Raw genomic sequence first — 15,620 nt, forward strand, 5'->3', positions numbered from 1 at the left:
GTACCCTTTCTTTTCATCCTTGGGCCTGTTTTTTATTTGGTAATTTGTTGATGTCAGTTTGAGTGAAACTAGATGCAACCGGCACGAGCAAGTCACCTAGTTCATCTTGTGCTTCATGGCTTCCATTTGTTGTGATTTCCATAAGTTAATTAGCTCACCGTATTTCCTCGAATATAAGCGCCCGTGCGCTTATTTAAAATTCCGGGCAAATAGAAGGAGGACTATTGGAAGGAAGGCGGTTAGTAAGTAAGTGTGGCGATAGGACAAAAATTAAATGAACAGACAACACACATAAAGGAACTCTGCAAGCATATGGTAAAATATTTCCTTTCAAAGGATAACGACGGGCTATATGCCTTTGTAAACGGCAGTCATGTCATTCCCCATTTGAGACTTCTAGCTGCAGACCTTGAACAGCATTTTTCTCGAAAGATCATCTCTCAGGTCAACAAATGCGAGTTTTTAATCAGACTGTCCTCATGACTTTCGAGTATTCGGCAAGTTTTCCTATCGCCATTCTGAATTCGAAGCAGCAAGAAGTTATTTTAACCTGGCATTAAACTTGTTCAACGTGTTTCAGCCAGTGGTAATGTTCAATTATATAATCATGCACTGTCTATTAGGCTGAAAGAACTCGGGCCGGAGCATGTTGATGTCGCCATTTCTTGTAACAACCTGGGTCCGGTACACCATAACCAGGGTAAACTATCGAAGGCAAGACATTATTATAATCGTTCAGGGGCCACATTTTTGAAAGAGCTTGGACATGACCATGTTCATATGGCAACTTCTTACAGCAACTTCGGTGAAGTGCACCGCCGGTGAGTTCGGTAACCTGGGTCGAGTGCACCACAACCAGGGTTACCTAAAGAAGGCAAGAGATTACTATAATCGTGCACGGGCCATATTTTTGAAAAAGCTTGGACCTGACCATGTTCATGTGGCAACTACTTACAACAGTCTGAGTCAGGTACACCGTGAGCTCGGTAACCTGGATCGTGCGGAAGATTATTATCATCGTGCATTCGTCATTCTACATAAAACGGAGCTCGGATCTATGTGTGTTGATGTTGAAAATTTTCATAATAACCTGAACGCCCACACTGAGAGAATCTAGGAGACTGGGTGGCCTGAATCTTGGAAAAGATTACGGTGACTGTGCGCTGGCATCTCACCTAAAAGCAGGAGGTCGAACCCGAAAAGATTTAATTCGCACGCAGTTCCGAAGGTTAACCCTGCATGATGTGGAGGAGCTGCGAAAGCGTATTGGTTTTCTGCTGAATTACGTTCTGTCCTCAACAAATGGCATGGCTGCCGAGGATTTAGTTACCTCAGCGTGAAGTCAGTCACAAACGAAAAATGCTAGTTTTCTCACAGGCGTCTTTCGCTCACGTCTTGAGAGTTAATTAAGAGTTAATTCATGAAAGCGTCACGCGTTGTGTTACGCGGTGGCGTTTGCGGTGGTGGCCCCATTCCTATGAAACGGCCTTCCTTTGCCAATAAGGCAGGATTAAAAACATTGATTCTTTAAAAATTTTGCTTAAGACTTATTTGTTTTCCAAGGCATTTTGTTGAGATTTTTTAGGTATATTTTTGAAACACATGTATATATTGTAAATATAGTTTTATTAAGTTATTAATATCTTATTATTATTATTGTTATTATTGTAATGCGCTTTTGATTAAAGACGTATAACTAAGATGCGCACTATGAATAATAGGATAGGATCAATATCAGTATCTGAGCAACTGCCCACCTTCCCCTCCCCTAACTCAACAACAGTCAATTGACAACAAGTTTAGGTTAATGTTGGGTTAGGGGAGGGGTAGGTGGGCAGTTGCCCAGATACTGATATTGATCCGTTCACATTATGTGCCCATTTCACATATTTGATACCCCGGCACCACTAAACAAAATCACACCAAAACAGATCAATTAAGAGACAGAGGAACCTTACTAATCTCAAAACTTATAAGTGAAAATTTTAAATCAATTAAATAGAAGTCATCCAAGACATACATGTACATAAATCTTCGAAAGTTCCCGAAAAACTCAAGAAACAGTAAGGATTGACATTAAAGACATTGACCTGCACTTGTATAGTTCAAATCCTATAGCTCTTGAGTTCAGAAGAATATGAAATTCTGTTGTTATAGAAACATGAAATTCGAAAATGGAGTAACAAGAAACTTTAAAATAACATTCGTTATCCAAAGTTCACACTAAGAGCCCTCTCTCGTATTTGATACCCCGGCACCACTTACCAAAATCACGCCAAAACAGATCAATTAAGAGACAATGGAAGGCAACTAATTTGAAAACTTATAAGTGAAAAATTTCAATCAATTTACTCAGTGGAAGTCATTCAAACACACATTTACAAAAACATACGAAAGTTCTCGGAAAACTCATGAAACGTTAAGATTTTCACCGCTAGTTATTGCCAGAGTGTTTGCAAAAAAATAAGGCCTGGACATTGAGACACTGAACTGCACTTGTATAGTTCACCTCCTTTAGCTATTGAGTTAAAATAATGAGTAAAGTAATCAATTTATTTCCCCTAGTTTTGACGCAACCTTTGTTTCATCAATCTTCGAGTTATCTTCCTGAATTTCATTCTCGATAACTACAGATCTTATGTCGAGCTGCGCCAAGAAATTTCAAAATATCTTTCACGTTGCGTCTACTGTCTCATTTTAAGAGCTAGAAATCAGTAATTGCAAGCCAGGCGAGCTACATGACGTCGTTTCGATTGCAGCTCAGAGAACCGTATCGATCTGTTCTTCCTAACAATACTTGTAATAACTTACCCTTAAGCGGTGGGGTGTCACTACGGATGATCACTTTGACAAAACAACTTGTTGCCGCGAAATCCATTTCTCTGTGCTGAATTATTTAAGAATCTCTTAAAACGGTGGGTATCATTCATTATTTGTCGTACCTGTTGTAAGCTTAATTCACAGTATTCTTCAGCCGAATCTTGATCCCGAAGATCCAAATGTGTTATTTGAGACCAAAGCCATTTCTTTCTTTGTGCTGTTTACGTACCGTCAAGTCACGAAATCAAATTGAATTCATTTGACTGATTTCGGACAAAATGTTAAAGTCCTTACAACAACTAAATCCTTGTTATGATATCAGTGCACAGCTGTACTTTTTACTTATTATCATGGAATGAACCCTAAGCAATTGAAATCGAGCAGACTTCATTGTTATTCCACAATGGAATTCTACTCTTCGTGGTTTGACAATCATAATTTGATCACTAGAAAGAACTAGAACAAGGTGAATGAGAAGAAACTATATATACCATGTTGAGGTCCAGGTGTAGACAATATTTACTCGTTAAGAAACATTTGATCACGATAAACTCTCAACAGAGCCAAAACCTCGAGCCAATTTGACCTTCGTTTACCATTTACTCTCCAAGTACGATTTCTAATGATGCGTGCGACACTCTGTAACACTTATTTCGTACCTTTGGAGTTTATTTTTAACAGTTCTCAAAAGTACAAGTTATCATAAATTTGGTAGTAAGAAAACCAAAGTTTCGCTACGGTCCACTTATCTATCCTGTCCAGACTCCTCTTCAGTAATACGATGCATTCGAAGCAAAAGAAGGGAATTTTCATTTTCCGAACGCTTTCGTTTTCCATTGTTTGAGACACCTGTAATTGCGAAAAACATAACCTAAACTACCGAAATATACGAAACCTAATAATTTCTAGAAATTTTAGACAATACGAGTGTACCGAATTGAAAACGGAAAAGTATTAAATTACTGGAAGAAACCGCCTACTTAATGCTTTCAGATACTACTATGAGGGAACGATGGTCTCGATACGGTCACCCCTTCTGTCATTCGAGACACAAGGGAATTTTCCCTTCAAAAGCTTTCGTTTTGGGCTTGCTTAGTCATCCACACTGATATTCCTGTTATAAGCACTTAGAACACTTAAAACAGCGATAATTATAGAACAAAAGAATTTGTTATTCTGTTGCTATAGAAACATTAAATTCGAAAACGGATTAACAAGAAACTTTAATATTCGTTATCTAAAGTTCACATTATGAGCCCTTTCTCGTATTTGATACCCCGGCACCTCTTACCAAAATCACGCCAAAACAGGTCAATTAAGAGACAGTGATTGCTAACTAATTTCAAAAATTATTAATGAAAAATTTCAATCAATTCAGTAGAAGTTATTCAAGACATACACGTTCGTTAACATACGAATGTTCTCGAAAAACTCAAGAAACGTTTCAGATTTTCACCACCAGTTACCCCCAGAGTATTGGCGAAGAAATAAGGCCCGGACATTGAGACACTGAACTACACTTGTATGGTTCAACTCATTTAGCTCTTGAGTAAAAATAATGTGTAAAGTAGAATAATTTATTTCCCCTAGTTACGGCGCAACCTTTTTTTTCATCAATCTTCGAGTAATCTTCCTGAATTTCATTCTCGATAACTACAGATCTTACGTCGAGTTGCATCGAAAGATTTGAAAATTTATTTCACGTTGCGTCTACTGTCTCATTTTAAGAGCTAGAAATCAGTAATTGCAAGCCAGGCGAGCTACATGACGTCGTTTCGATTGCGGCTCAGAGAACTGTATCGATCTGTTCTTCCTAACAATACTTGTAATAACTTACCCTTAGGCGGTGGGATGTCACTATGGATGATCACTTTGACAAAACAACTTGTTACCGCGAAATCCATCTCTCTGAATGCTGAATTATTCAAGAATCTCTTAAAACGGTGGGTATCATTCATTATTTGTCGTACCTGTTGTAAGCTTAAATCACAGTATTCTTCAGCCGAATCTTGATCTCGAAGATCCAAGTGTGTTATTTGAGACCAAAGCCCTTTGTTTCTTTATGCTGTTTACGTACCGTCAAGTCACGAAATCAAATTGCATTAATTTGATTGATTTCGGACGAAATGTTAAAGTCCTTACAACCACTAAATCCTTGTTATATCAGCACACAGTTTTATTCTTACTTATTATCACGGAATGTATCTTAAGCTACTGAATTCGAGCAGACTTCATTGTTATTCCAGAAGGTCACAGTGGAATCGTGGTTTGACAGCCATAATTTGATCACTAGGAAAGTCTTTCTCGCCGAAAAGAACAAACCAAACCAAAAGAAACTGTATAAACCATGTTGAGGTCCAGGTGTAGACAACATTTACTCGTTAAAAAACATTTAATCGAGATAAACTATCAACAAAGCCAAAACCTCGAGCCAAGTTGACCTTCGTTGACTAGTTACTCTCCAAATACGATTTCTAATGATGCGTGTGATACTCTGTAACACTTATTTCGTACCTTTGGAGTTTCCAGCGAACAGTTCTCAAAAGTACAAGTTATCATAAATATAGTAGTAAGGGAACGAAATTTTCGCTACGGTCCACTTATCTGTCCTGTCCAGACGCCACTTCAATAATCCGATGCATTCGAAAAAAAAGAAGGGAATTTTCTCTTTGCGGATACTTTCGCTTTCCATTCTTTGAGACACCTGTAAAAAAAATCATTAGCGAAACTAACGAAATAACCGAAACCTAGTAGAGTTTGGAGATTCTAGATAATGCGAGTGTATTGAATTGAAAACGGCAAAAAGTATTAAATTACAAGAAGAAAGGTGCCGGGAAGTGCCTACTTTAAGCTTTTAAATACTATAGTAAGGGAACGAAGCCTTCAATACGGTCACCCCATCTGTCATTCGAGACACAAGGGAATTTTCCCTTCAAAAGCTTTCGTTGTGGGCTTGCTTTACAGTCCACGCTGTTATTCCTGTTACAGGCACTTAGAACACTTAAAACAGCCGTAATTATAGAACAGAAGAATTTGAAATTCTTTTGTTATAGAAACATGAAATTCGAAAATGGAGTAACAAGAAACTTTAAAATAACATTCGTTATCCAAAGTTCACATTTTGAGCGCTTTCTCGTTTTGATACCCTGGCATCACTTACCAAAATCACGCCAAAACAGATCAATTAGGAGACAGTGGAAGCTAACTAATTTCAAAACTTATTAGTGAAAATTTTCAATCAATTTATTTAGTGGAAATCATTCAAAACATACATGTACATAAACATACGAAAGTTCTCAAAAAACTCAAGAAACATTAAGATTTTCACCGTTAGTTATCGCCACAATATTGGCAAATAAAAAATAAGGCCCAGAGATTGAGACACTGAACTGCACTTGTATGGTTCAACTCTTTTCGCTCTTAAGTTAAAATAATGAGTAAAGTAATCAATTTATTTCCCCTAGTTTCGACGCAGCCTTTGTTTCATCAATCTTCGAGTCATCTTCCTGAATTTCATTCTCGATCACTACAGATCTTACGTCGAATTGCGAGGAAAAATTCAAAATATCTTTCACGTTGCGTCTACTGTCTCATTTTAAGAGCTAGAAATCAGTAATTGCAAGCCAAACGAGCTACATGACGGGGTTTCGATTGCGGTTCCGGAGAACCGTATCGATCTGTTACTCATAACAATACTTGTAAAAACTTACCCTTAGGCAGTGGGGTGTCACAACGGATGATCATTTTGACAAAACAACTTGTTGACGCGTAATAAATGTCTCTGTGCTGAATTATTCAAGAATTTCTTAAAACGGTGGGTATCATTCATTATTTGTCCTTTTTTGTTGTAATTTCAATTTATAGTATTTTTCAGACGAATCTTAATCCCGAAGATTCAAACGTGTCATTTGAGACCAAACCCTTAATTTCTTTGTACTGTTTACGTGCCGTCAAGTTACGAAATCTAATTGAATTAATTGTACTGATTTCGGCCTAGGACAAAATGTTAAAGTCCTTACAACCACGAAATCCTTGCTATGATATCAGTGCACAACTGTACTTCTTACTTATTATCATGGAATGTATCTTAAGCTACTGAAATCGAGCAGACTTCATTGTTAATCCAGAAGGTCGTGGTTTGACAAACATAATTCGATCACTAGAAAGTCTTTTACGCTGAAAAGAACAAAGCAAATGAGAAGAAACTATATATACTATGTGGAGGTCCAGGTGTAGACAGCATTTACTCGTTAAAAAACATTTGATCACGATAAACTCTCAACAGAGCCAAAACTTCGAGCCAATATGACCTTCGTTTACCATTTACTCTCCAAATACGATCTCTGATTTTGTGTGCGACACTCTGTAACATTTATTTTGTACCTTTGGAGTTTCCTATTCACAGTTCTCAAAAGTGCAAGTTATCATAAATTTGGTAGTAAGGAAACCAAAAGTTTCACTACGGTCCACTTATCTATAGCTATCCTGTCCAGACGCCTTTTCAGTAATACGATGCTTTCGCTTTCCATTGTTTGAGACACCTGTAATCGAGGAAAACACAACCGAAACTACCGAAATATCCGAAACCTAGTAATTTTTGGAGATTCTAGGTAATACGAGTGTACTGAGTTGAAAACGGTTAAAAGTACTAAATTACTGGAAGAAACAGCCGACTTAAAGCTTTCAAATACTACAATGAGGGAACAAAGGTTTCGATACGGTCACGGGAATTTTCCCTTTAAAAACTTTCGTTTTGGGCTTGCTTTACCATCCACACTGGTATTCCTGTCATAAGTACTTAGAACACTTAAAACAGCGATCATTATAGAACAGAAGAATTGGATATTCTGTTGCTATAGAAACATGAAATTCAAAAACGGATCAACAAGAAACTTTAATATAATACTCGTTATCTAAAGTTCACATTATGAGTCCCATTTAGTATTTGATACCCGCCACTTACAAAAATCACGCCAAAACAGTTTCAATTAAGAGATAGTGGAAGCTAACTAATTTTAAAACTTATCAGTGAAAAGTTTCAATCAATTAAGTAGAAGTCATTCAAAACATACATGTACATAATATTCGAAAGTTCTCGAAAAACTCAAGAAACATTTCGGATTTTTACCATCAGGTACCCCAAGAGTATTGGCGAAGAAGTAAGGCCCGGACATTGACACATTGAACTGCACTTGTATGGTTCAATTCCTTTAGCTCTTGAGTTAAATAATGCGTAAAGTACAATAAGTTATTTCCCCTAGTTACGACGCAACCTTTGTTTCATCAATCTCCGAGTTATCTTCCTGAATTTCATCCTCGAGAACTATAGATCTTACGTCGAGTTGCGTCGAAAGATTTGAAAATTTCTTTCACGTGGCGTCCAATGTCTCATTTTAAGAGCTAGAAGTCAATAATTGCTAGCCAGGCGAGCTACATGACGTCGTTTCGATTGGGGTTCAACACGCACATATCGATCTGTTATTCATAATAATACTAGTAAAACTTGCCCTTAGGCGATCGAATGTCACAACGGATGATTATTTTGACAAAACAACTCGTTGACGCGAAATCCGTGTCTCTGTGTTGAATTATTCAAGAATCACTGGAAACGGTGGCTATCATTCATAATTGGTTGTATCTGTTTTAAGTTTAATTTATAGTATGCTTCAGCCGAATCTTGATCCCGAAAACTCAAATGTGTTATTTAAGACCAAAGTCCTGTTTACGTACCGTCAAGTCACGAAATCAAATTGCATTAATTTGACTGGTTTCAGCTTAAGACAAAATGTTCAAGTCCTTAGAACCACTCAGTCCTTGCTATGATATCAGCGCACAGCTGTACTTCTTACTTATTATCACGTAATCAATGTACCTTATAGGCTACTGACTTCGAGGAAACTTCATTGTTATTCCACAAGGTCACGGTGGAATTCTACTCTTCGTGGTTTGACAACCATAATCTGATCACTAGAAAGTCTTTTGCGCCGAAAAGAACAAACCAGATGAGAAGAAACTGTATAAACTATGTTGAGGTCCAGTTGTAGACAACATTTATAATTGTTAATATCGTGATAAACTATTAACAGAACCAAAACCTCGAACCAAGTTGACCTTCGTTGACTAGCTACACTCCAAATACGATTTATGAGGATGCGTGTATAACTGAAATTGTGACACAGAAATAACTGAAACCTATTCATTTCTGGAGATTCTAGATAACACGAGTATATGGAAACGGTAAAAAGTATTAGAAGAAAGGTGCCGGGAACTACTTTAAGCTTTCAAATACCACAATAAGGGATCAATAGGGTCAACCCTTCTGTCATTCGCGACAGAAGGGAATTTTCGCTTTAAAGTCTTTTGCTTTCTATTGCTTGAGAAATCTCCAATTGAGATTTTTACATCGTCTGGCAGGATGTGCAAGTGCTTGATTTTGTGCCGTTATTTTTCAACTAAACAAAGCAACCGTAAAACGATGCAGAATGATTAATGGTTTGTTTGATCTCATACTTATTATAGTAAGGATGACACAGCAAAATATTCCTGGAATCACCGCATTACCGCACCTGATCAGATACGCATGCTCTCATTACGAATTAAACTCACACTACGTATTTGCATTGATAACAGATACAGTCGATTACTGCTGATGTTCTTTCGCGAATTCAAATGAGTCCTTGCTTGCAAGCACATCATTTGTTTCTTTATCGATCAATACGGTTGATTAAGCTCCTCTATTAATGGAATTTCTCATCAGAATAGCTTAAATTAAATGCTGAAAAGGTTCATCGATATTTACACAATGGACCCACTGAACAAGAAACAGCAATAACGCAAATACGCAGCACACTTCAGAATTTGAGATAAGCTCGTTACACCGCAACTTTCGATTCTATTCAAGGAAATACGGCATAAAAAACTTAAACTGCAACTCTGCAATTACCAATTAATTGTTAAAATACCAAAATTTGAAACTCAGGAGTGAAAAATTTGTTGTAAGAGCGCATAGCTTTTTTTACTGTTACTGATAATAGTCATTGGACCAGTTAATCTCGTCCATGTTTGTTTTCAATGTGGACCTCTCAACCTGGCCACTCAAGAAGTTTATTTTTCATTTTGATTGGCTGGCATTGACTGACTGGCATTAATAGTTGCTTTTTATTGGCTGATGGCTTAAAGTGCCTAATTTCTATTGTCCGATTTGTCCTGTGCAGTTACAAACACTTGAAATCGGACAAGTGAAAATGGACAGTGGACTTGAAACAGTCAATTAAGCCACAAATGAGGGCTGATAAGAACCACTCATATTCAAAAATCTCTAAAAACTGAGAAAACATATAGTCTGAACTCGCTAATATGAATCAATTTGTCTCTACTAAGGCCCTTTCAAACGTGAATATCGTCATGGCGATGGAATACAGCAAAGAGCAGCTCAACTACTACAGGATTTGTTACGTTGTCACTGATGTATTAACTGATGGTCTGCGAATAATCTTCAAACAAGAATGGGACAATCGCTACGGTGCAACAACGTCAGGGGAATGGAAGGATGAACCAAGAAATGGAGTGGACTTTCAAAACAAGGAATCTGCTCGGAACCAAAAAAGAAATGCGCATCTCCTTACGACCATGATTGGCGGAAACAGAGCAGAATGGGATTGTACGATGCTTTTCTACGCTATTCTTTTCTCAGATTGTATTGACAAACTCAGCCCAGTTGTCAGATCAAATGTTGATGCCCTCAGAAAGGTTCGAAATGAAGATTTTGCGCACATGTCGGAAGGAAATCTTTCAGACCTGCAGTTTACAGACATCATTAGCAAAGTTCACACTGCATTTCAAGCGCTCGGTCTTTCCACAATGAAAATTCAAGAGATTAAGAGTCAAACGAGCTTTCCCACGGAGGAACTCCAGGAGAAGGAGCACGAAAGACAGGTTCTTGAGGATCAGTTGAACAATGATATCTTCCCCTTCTGTGTCCTCCCTCCTAAACCCTCACATGACGTAACAAGTCGCGACCGAGAGGTGGCCGAAATACTGCAACAGCTTAGAGAACTTAAAACAGCAAATAAAGACAGGTTAAGTTACCTTTACATTTCCGGAAATCCTGGAAGTGGAAAGTCTCAACTAGCGGGTCTTGTGACTGAACGATTCTACAGAGAAATTAAAGATCTTCCGGATGGTACCTCATTTGTGATGACGATAAATGGTGAAAGTCCAGATACTGTGCTACAATCATATGTGGCTTTTTCACGGCGTCTTAAGTGTCCCGAGTACGCGGTGACAACCACCCTCCATTCAGAGGACTTGACAACAAATGAGAAAATCACCAATCTTAGGGCATTGATCGGAAGGAAAATTGGGCTTTATACATCGTGGTTGCTCGTAGTTGATAATGTCGCGAGTCTATCACATGTGCATGTCCATCTACCCGAAGCCGAAAATGAGATGTGGGCAAGAGGCCAGTTGCTTATCACAACTCAAGACAGTGGGTCAATTCCTCCAGCAAGTTCCTTCAACAAACACATCTCAATAAGCAACGGAATGAATCTTGATGATGTCAGTTGTTTATTGGAAAAACTCTCAGGAATCACGGACAAAGAGATGGAAATCAAAGTCGCTCAGGCGTTGGACTACCAGCCTCTTGCCTTGGCAAGTGCCGCCACTTATGTTAGAGAAGTTCGACGACACACATCTAATTTTGGCTGGAAAGACTATCTTGCAAAACTTGAAACAGGCCAAAGAAATGCCATGGAGACATTTCTTGCCGAAGTCAACCCAAGCTATGCAAAGTCCATGACCACGGCAACAACACTGGCCGTAGAAACAGCTATGGAATCCGACAAAATTATGCATCACGCCTTTAATTTCCTGTCTCTGTGTGCACCACAACCATTAAGTCTTAATATCATTGAAGACTTTATCACAAGTGTGGATAAAGAAATTCAAGACAAAGAGATGATTCGTTTAAAGATACAAAGGTGTTCACTGCTAATGTTGGAAAAAGACGAAACTGACGTTTACATTCGTGTGCATCAGGTTGTACATAATTCCATTAAGAGTTCCGCTGCAGCTCATTTGGATGATAAGCACAACGAGGTCGTCAGTGGAGTGATTGGATCATTCAGTCGTTTTGTAAAAAAATATCTATCAAGGGACAACGACGAGTTATATGCTCTAATAAACAGCAGACATGTTACTCATTTGATAAACTTAGCCCCAGAACTTGAGAGATATTTTTCTAAGAAGGTCATTTCCCAAGTCGACCGAAGCGGCTTTTTGATGAAGAACCACGTCATGGACCTCTATAAAATGAGCAGGTTTTGCTATATGCATTGTGAATACGAAACTTCAAGACGTTTCATCGATATGGCATTAAACGTACCCACTGTCCATGAGCACGACCCTGGCTTAGATATTGCACTTTTCTACGGACACCTAGGTAACGTGCACGAAAAGCTGGGTGATCTAAGTCAGGCAAAAGATCATCATGATCTTGCACTGGCCATTCTTCTGGAAAAGCTTGGACCTGACCATGTTGACGTCGCAACTTCTTACAGTAGCCTAGGTATTTTACACCATGACCTGGGTGACCTGTGTCAAGCAAAAGATTATCATGATCGTGCACTGGCCATTCGTCTGAAAAAGCTTGGACCTGACCATCTTGACGTTGCAACTTCTTACAATAGCCTGGGTATTGTGCACGATGAGCTGAGTGACCTCAGACAGGCAAAAGATTATCATGATCGTGCACTGGCCATTCGTCTGAAAAAGCTTGGACCTGACAATGTTCACGTTGCAAGTTGTTACAATAGCCTGGGTATTGTGCACAATAAGCTGGGTGACCTGAGTCAGGCAAAAGATTATCAGGATCGTGCGCTGGCCATTCGTCTGAAAAAGCTTGGACCTGACCATGTTCACGTTGCAACTTCTTACAATAGCCTGGGTATTGTACACAATGACCTGGGTGACCCGAGTCAGGCAAAAGATTATCATGATCGTGCAATGGCCATTCTTCTGAAAAAGCTTGGACCTGACCATGTTCACGTTGCAAGTTGTTACAATAGCTTGGGTATTGTGCACAAAAAGCTGGGTGACCTGAGTCAAGCAAAAGATTATCATGATCGTGCACTGGCCATTTTTCTGAAAAAGCTTGGACCTGACCATGTTCACGTTGCAACTTCTTACAATAGCCTGGGTACTGTGCATAAAAAGCTGGGTGACCTGAGTCTAGCAAAAGATTATCATGATCGTGCACTGGCTATTCGTCTGAAAAGGCTTGGACCTGACCATGTTGACATTGCAACTTCTTACAATGACCTGGGTATTGTGCACGATGAGCTGGGTGACCCGAGTCAGGCAAAAGATTATCATGATCGTGCACTGGCCATTCGTCTGAAAAAGCTTGGACCTGACCATGTTGACGTTGCAACTTCTTGCAATAACCTGGGTATTGTGCACGATGAACTGGGTGACCTGAGTCAGGCAAAAGATTATCATGATCGTGCACTGGCCATTCGTCTGAAAAAGCTTGGACCTGACCATGTTGACGTTGCAACTTCTTGCAATAACCTGGGTATTGTGCACGATGAGCTGGGTGATCTGAGTCAGGCAAAAGATTATCATGACCGTGCGCTGGCCACTCGTCTGAAAAAGCTTGGACCTGACCATGTTGACGTTGCAACCTCTTACAATAGCCTGGGTACTGTGCACAAAAAACTGGGTGACATGAGTCGGGCAAAAGATTACCATGATCGTGCACTGGCCATTCGTCTGAAAAAGCTTGGACCTGACCATGTTGACGTTGCAACTACTTACTATAGCCTGGGTATTGTGCACGATGAGCTGTGTGACCTGAGTCAGGCAAAAGATTATCATGATCGTGCGTTGGCCATTTGTCTGAAAAAGCTTGGACCTGACCATGTTCACGTTGCAAGTTCTTACAATAGCCTAGGTACTGTGCACAAAAACCTGGGTGACCTGAGTCTAGCAAAAGATTATCATGTTCGTGCACTGGCCATTCTTCTGAAAAAGCTTGGACCTGACCATGTTGACGTTGCAAGGTGTTACAATAGCCTGGGTATTGTACACGATGATCTGGGTGACCTGAGTCTAGCAAAAGACTATCATGATCGTGCACTGGCCATTCTTCTGAGAAAGCTTGGACCTGACCATGTTGACGTTGCAACCTCTTACAATAGCCTAGGTAGTGTGCACAAAAAGTTGGGTGACATGAGTCAGGCAAAAGATTATCATGATTGTGCACTGGAAATTCTTCTGAAAAAGCTTGGACCTGACCATCTTGACGTTGCGACTTCTTACAATAGCCTGGGTATTGTGCACAAAAATCTGGGTGACCTGCGTCAGGCAAAAGATTATCATGATCGTGCACTGACCATTCTTCTGAAAAAGCTTGGACCTGACCATTTTCACGTTGCAAGTTGTTTCAATAGCTTGGGTATTGTGCACAAAAAGCTTGGTGAGCTGAGTCAGGCAAAAGATTATTATGATCGTACACTTGCCATTCTTCTGAAAAATCGTGAACCTGACCATGTTGACGTTGCAAGTTGTTACAATAGCCTGGGTATTGTACACGATGAGCTGGGTGACCGGAGTCAGGCAAAAGATTATCATGATCGTGCACTGGCCATTCGTCTGAAAAAGCTTGGGCCTGACCATGTTGACGTTGCAACTTCTTACAATAGCCTGGGTACTGTGCACAAAAAGCTGGGTGACCTGAGTCAAGCAAAAGATTATTATGATCGTACACTTGCCATTCTTCTGAAAAATCGTGAACCTGACCATGTTGACGTTGCAAGTTGTTACAATAGCCTGGGTATTGTACACAAAAACCTGGATGACCTGAGTCAGGCAAAAGATTATCATGATCGTGCACTGGCCATTCGACTGAAAAAGCTTGGACCTGACCATGTTGACGTTGCAACTTCTTACTATAGCCTGGGTATTGTGCACGATGAGCTGGGTGACCTGAGTCAGGCAAAGGATTATCATGAGCGTGCACTGGCCATTCGTCTGAAAAAGCTTGGACCTGACCATGTTGACGTTGCAAGTTGTTATAATAGCCTGGGTATTGTGCACGATGAGCTGGGTGACCTGAGTCAGGCAAAAGATTATCATGAGCGTGCACTGGCCATTCGTCTGAAAAAGCTTGGACCTGACCATGTTCACGTTGCAAGTTGTTACAATAGCCTGGGTATTGTGCACGATCAGCTGGGTGACCTGAGTCAGGCAAAAGATTATCATGAGCGTGCACTGGCCATTCGTCTGAAAAAGCTTGGACCTGACCATGTTGACGTTGCAAGTTGTTACAATAGCCTGGCTATTGTACACAAAAACCTGGATGACCTGAGTCAGGCAAAATATTATCATGATCGTGCACTAGCCATTCGCCTGAAAAAGCTTGGACCTGACCATGTTGACGTTGCAACTTCTTACTATAGCCTGGGTATTGTGCACGATGAACTGGGTGACCTGAGTCAGGCAAAAGATTATCATGAGCGTGCACTGGCCATTCGTCTGAAAAAGCTTGGACCTGACCATGTTGACGTTGCAAGTTGTTACAATAGCCTGGGTATTGTGCACGATGAGCTGGGTGACCTGAGTCTGGAAAAAGATTAGCGCTGGCCATTTTTCTGAAAAAGCTCTGACCTGGGTATATTAAGGTCACAGCTGCTTGCAATGACTCGGGGCTTGTACACCATAATCTGGATTATATGTAGCAGAAGTATATTATGATACTGCTGCTTGCCATCCATGAGAAAAACCCTTGGATCTGACCA

General features: G+C 39.8%; 1 protein-coding gene across 1 annotated transcript in view; it reads left to right on the plus strand.

The window, feature by feature from the left end:
• Positions 1 to 2,834: 2,834 nt before the first annotated feature.
• Positions 2,835 to 15,620, plus strand: part of LOC131788919 (uncharacterized) — a 13,238-nt gene continuing 452 nt past the window's right edge. Inside the window, exons 1-3 of the mRNA XM_066172852.1 lie at positions 2,835 to 2,915; positions 4,664 to 4,763; positions 10,201 to 15,620. The exon at positions 10,201 to 15,620 is cut by the window's right edge and continues 452 nt beyond it. Coding sequence (XP_066028949.1) covers positions 10,225 to 15,459 — 5,235 coding nt within the window. The 5' untranslated portion in view covers positions 2,835 to 2,915; positions 4,664 to 4,763; positions 10,201 to 10,224 and the 3' untranslated portion in view covers positions 15,460 to 15,620. The remainder of the gene's footprint in view (positions 2,916 to 4,663; positions 4,764 to 10,200) is intronic.

Source organism: Pocillopora verrucosa, chromosome 10 (assembly GCF_036669915.1).
Source record: "Pocillopora verrucosa isolate sample1 chromosome 10, ASM3666991v2, whole genome shotgun sequence".
Taxonomy (NCBI): Eukaryota; Metazoa; Cnidaria; class Anthozoa; order Scleractinia; family Pocilloporidae; genus Pocillopora; species Pocillopora verrucosa.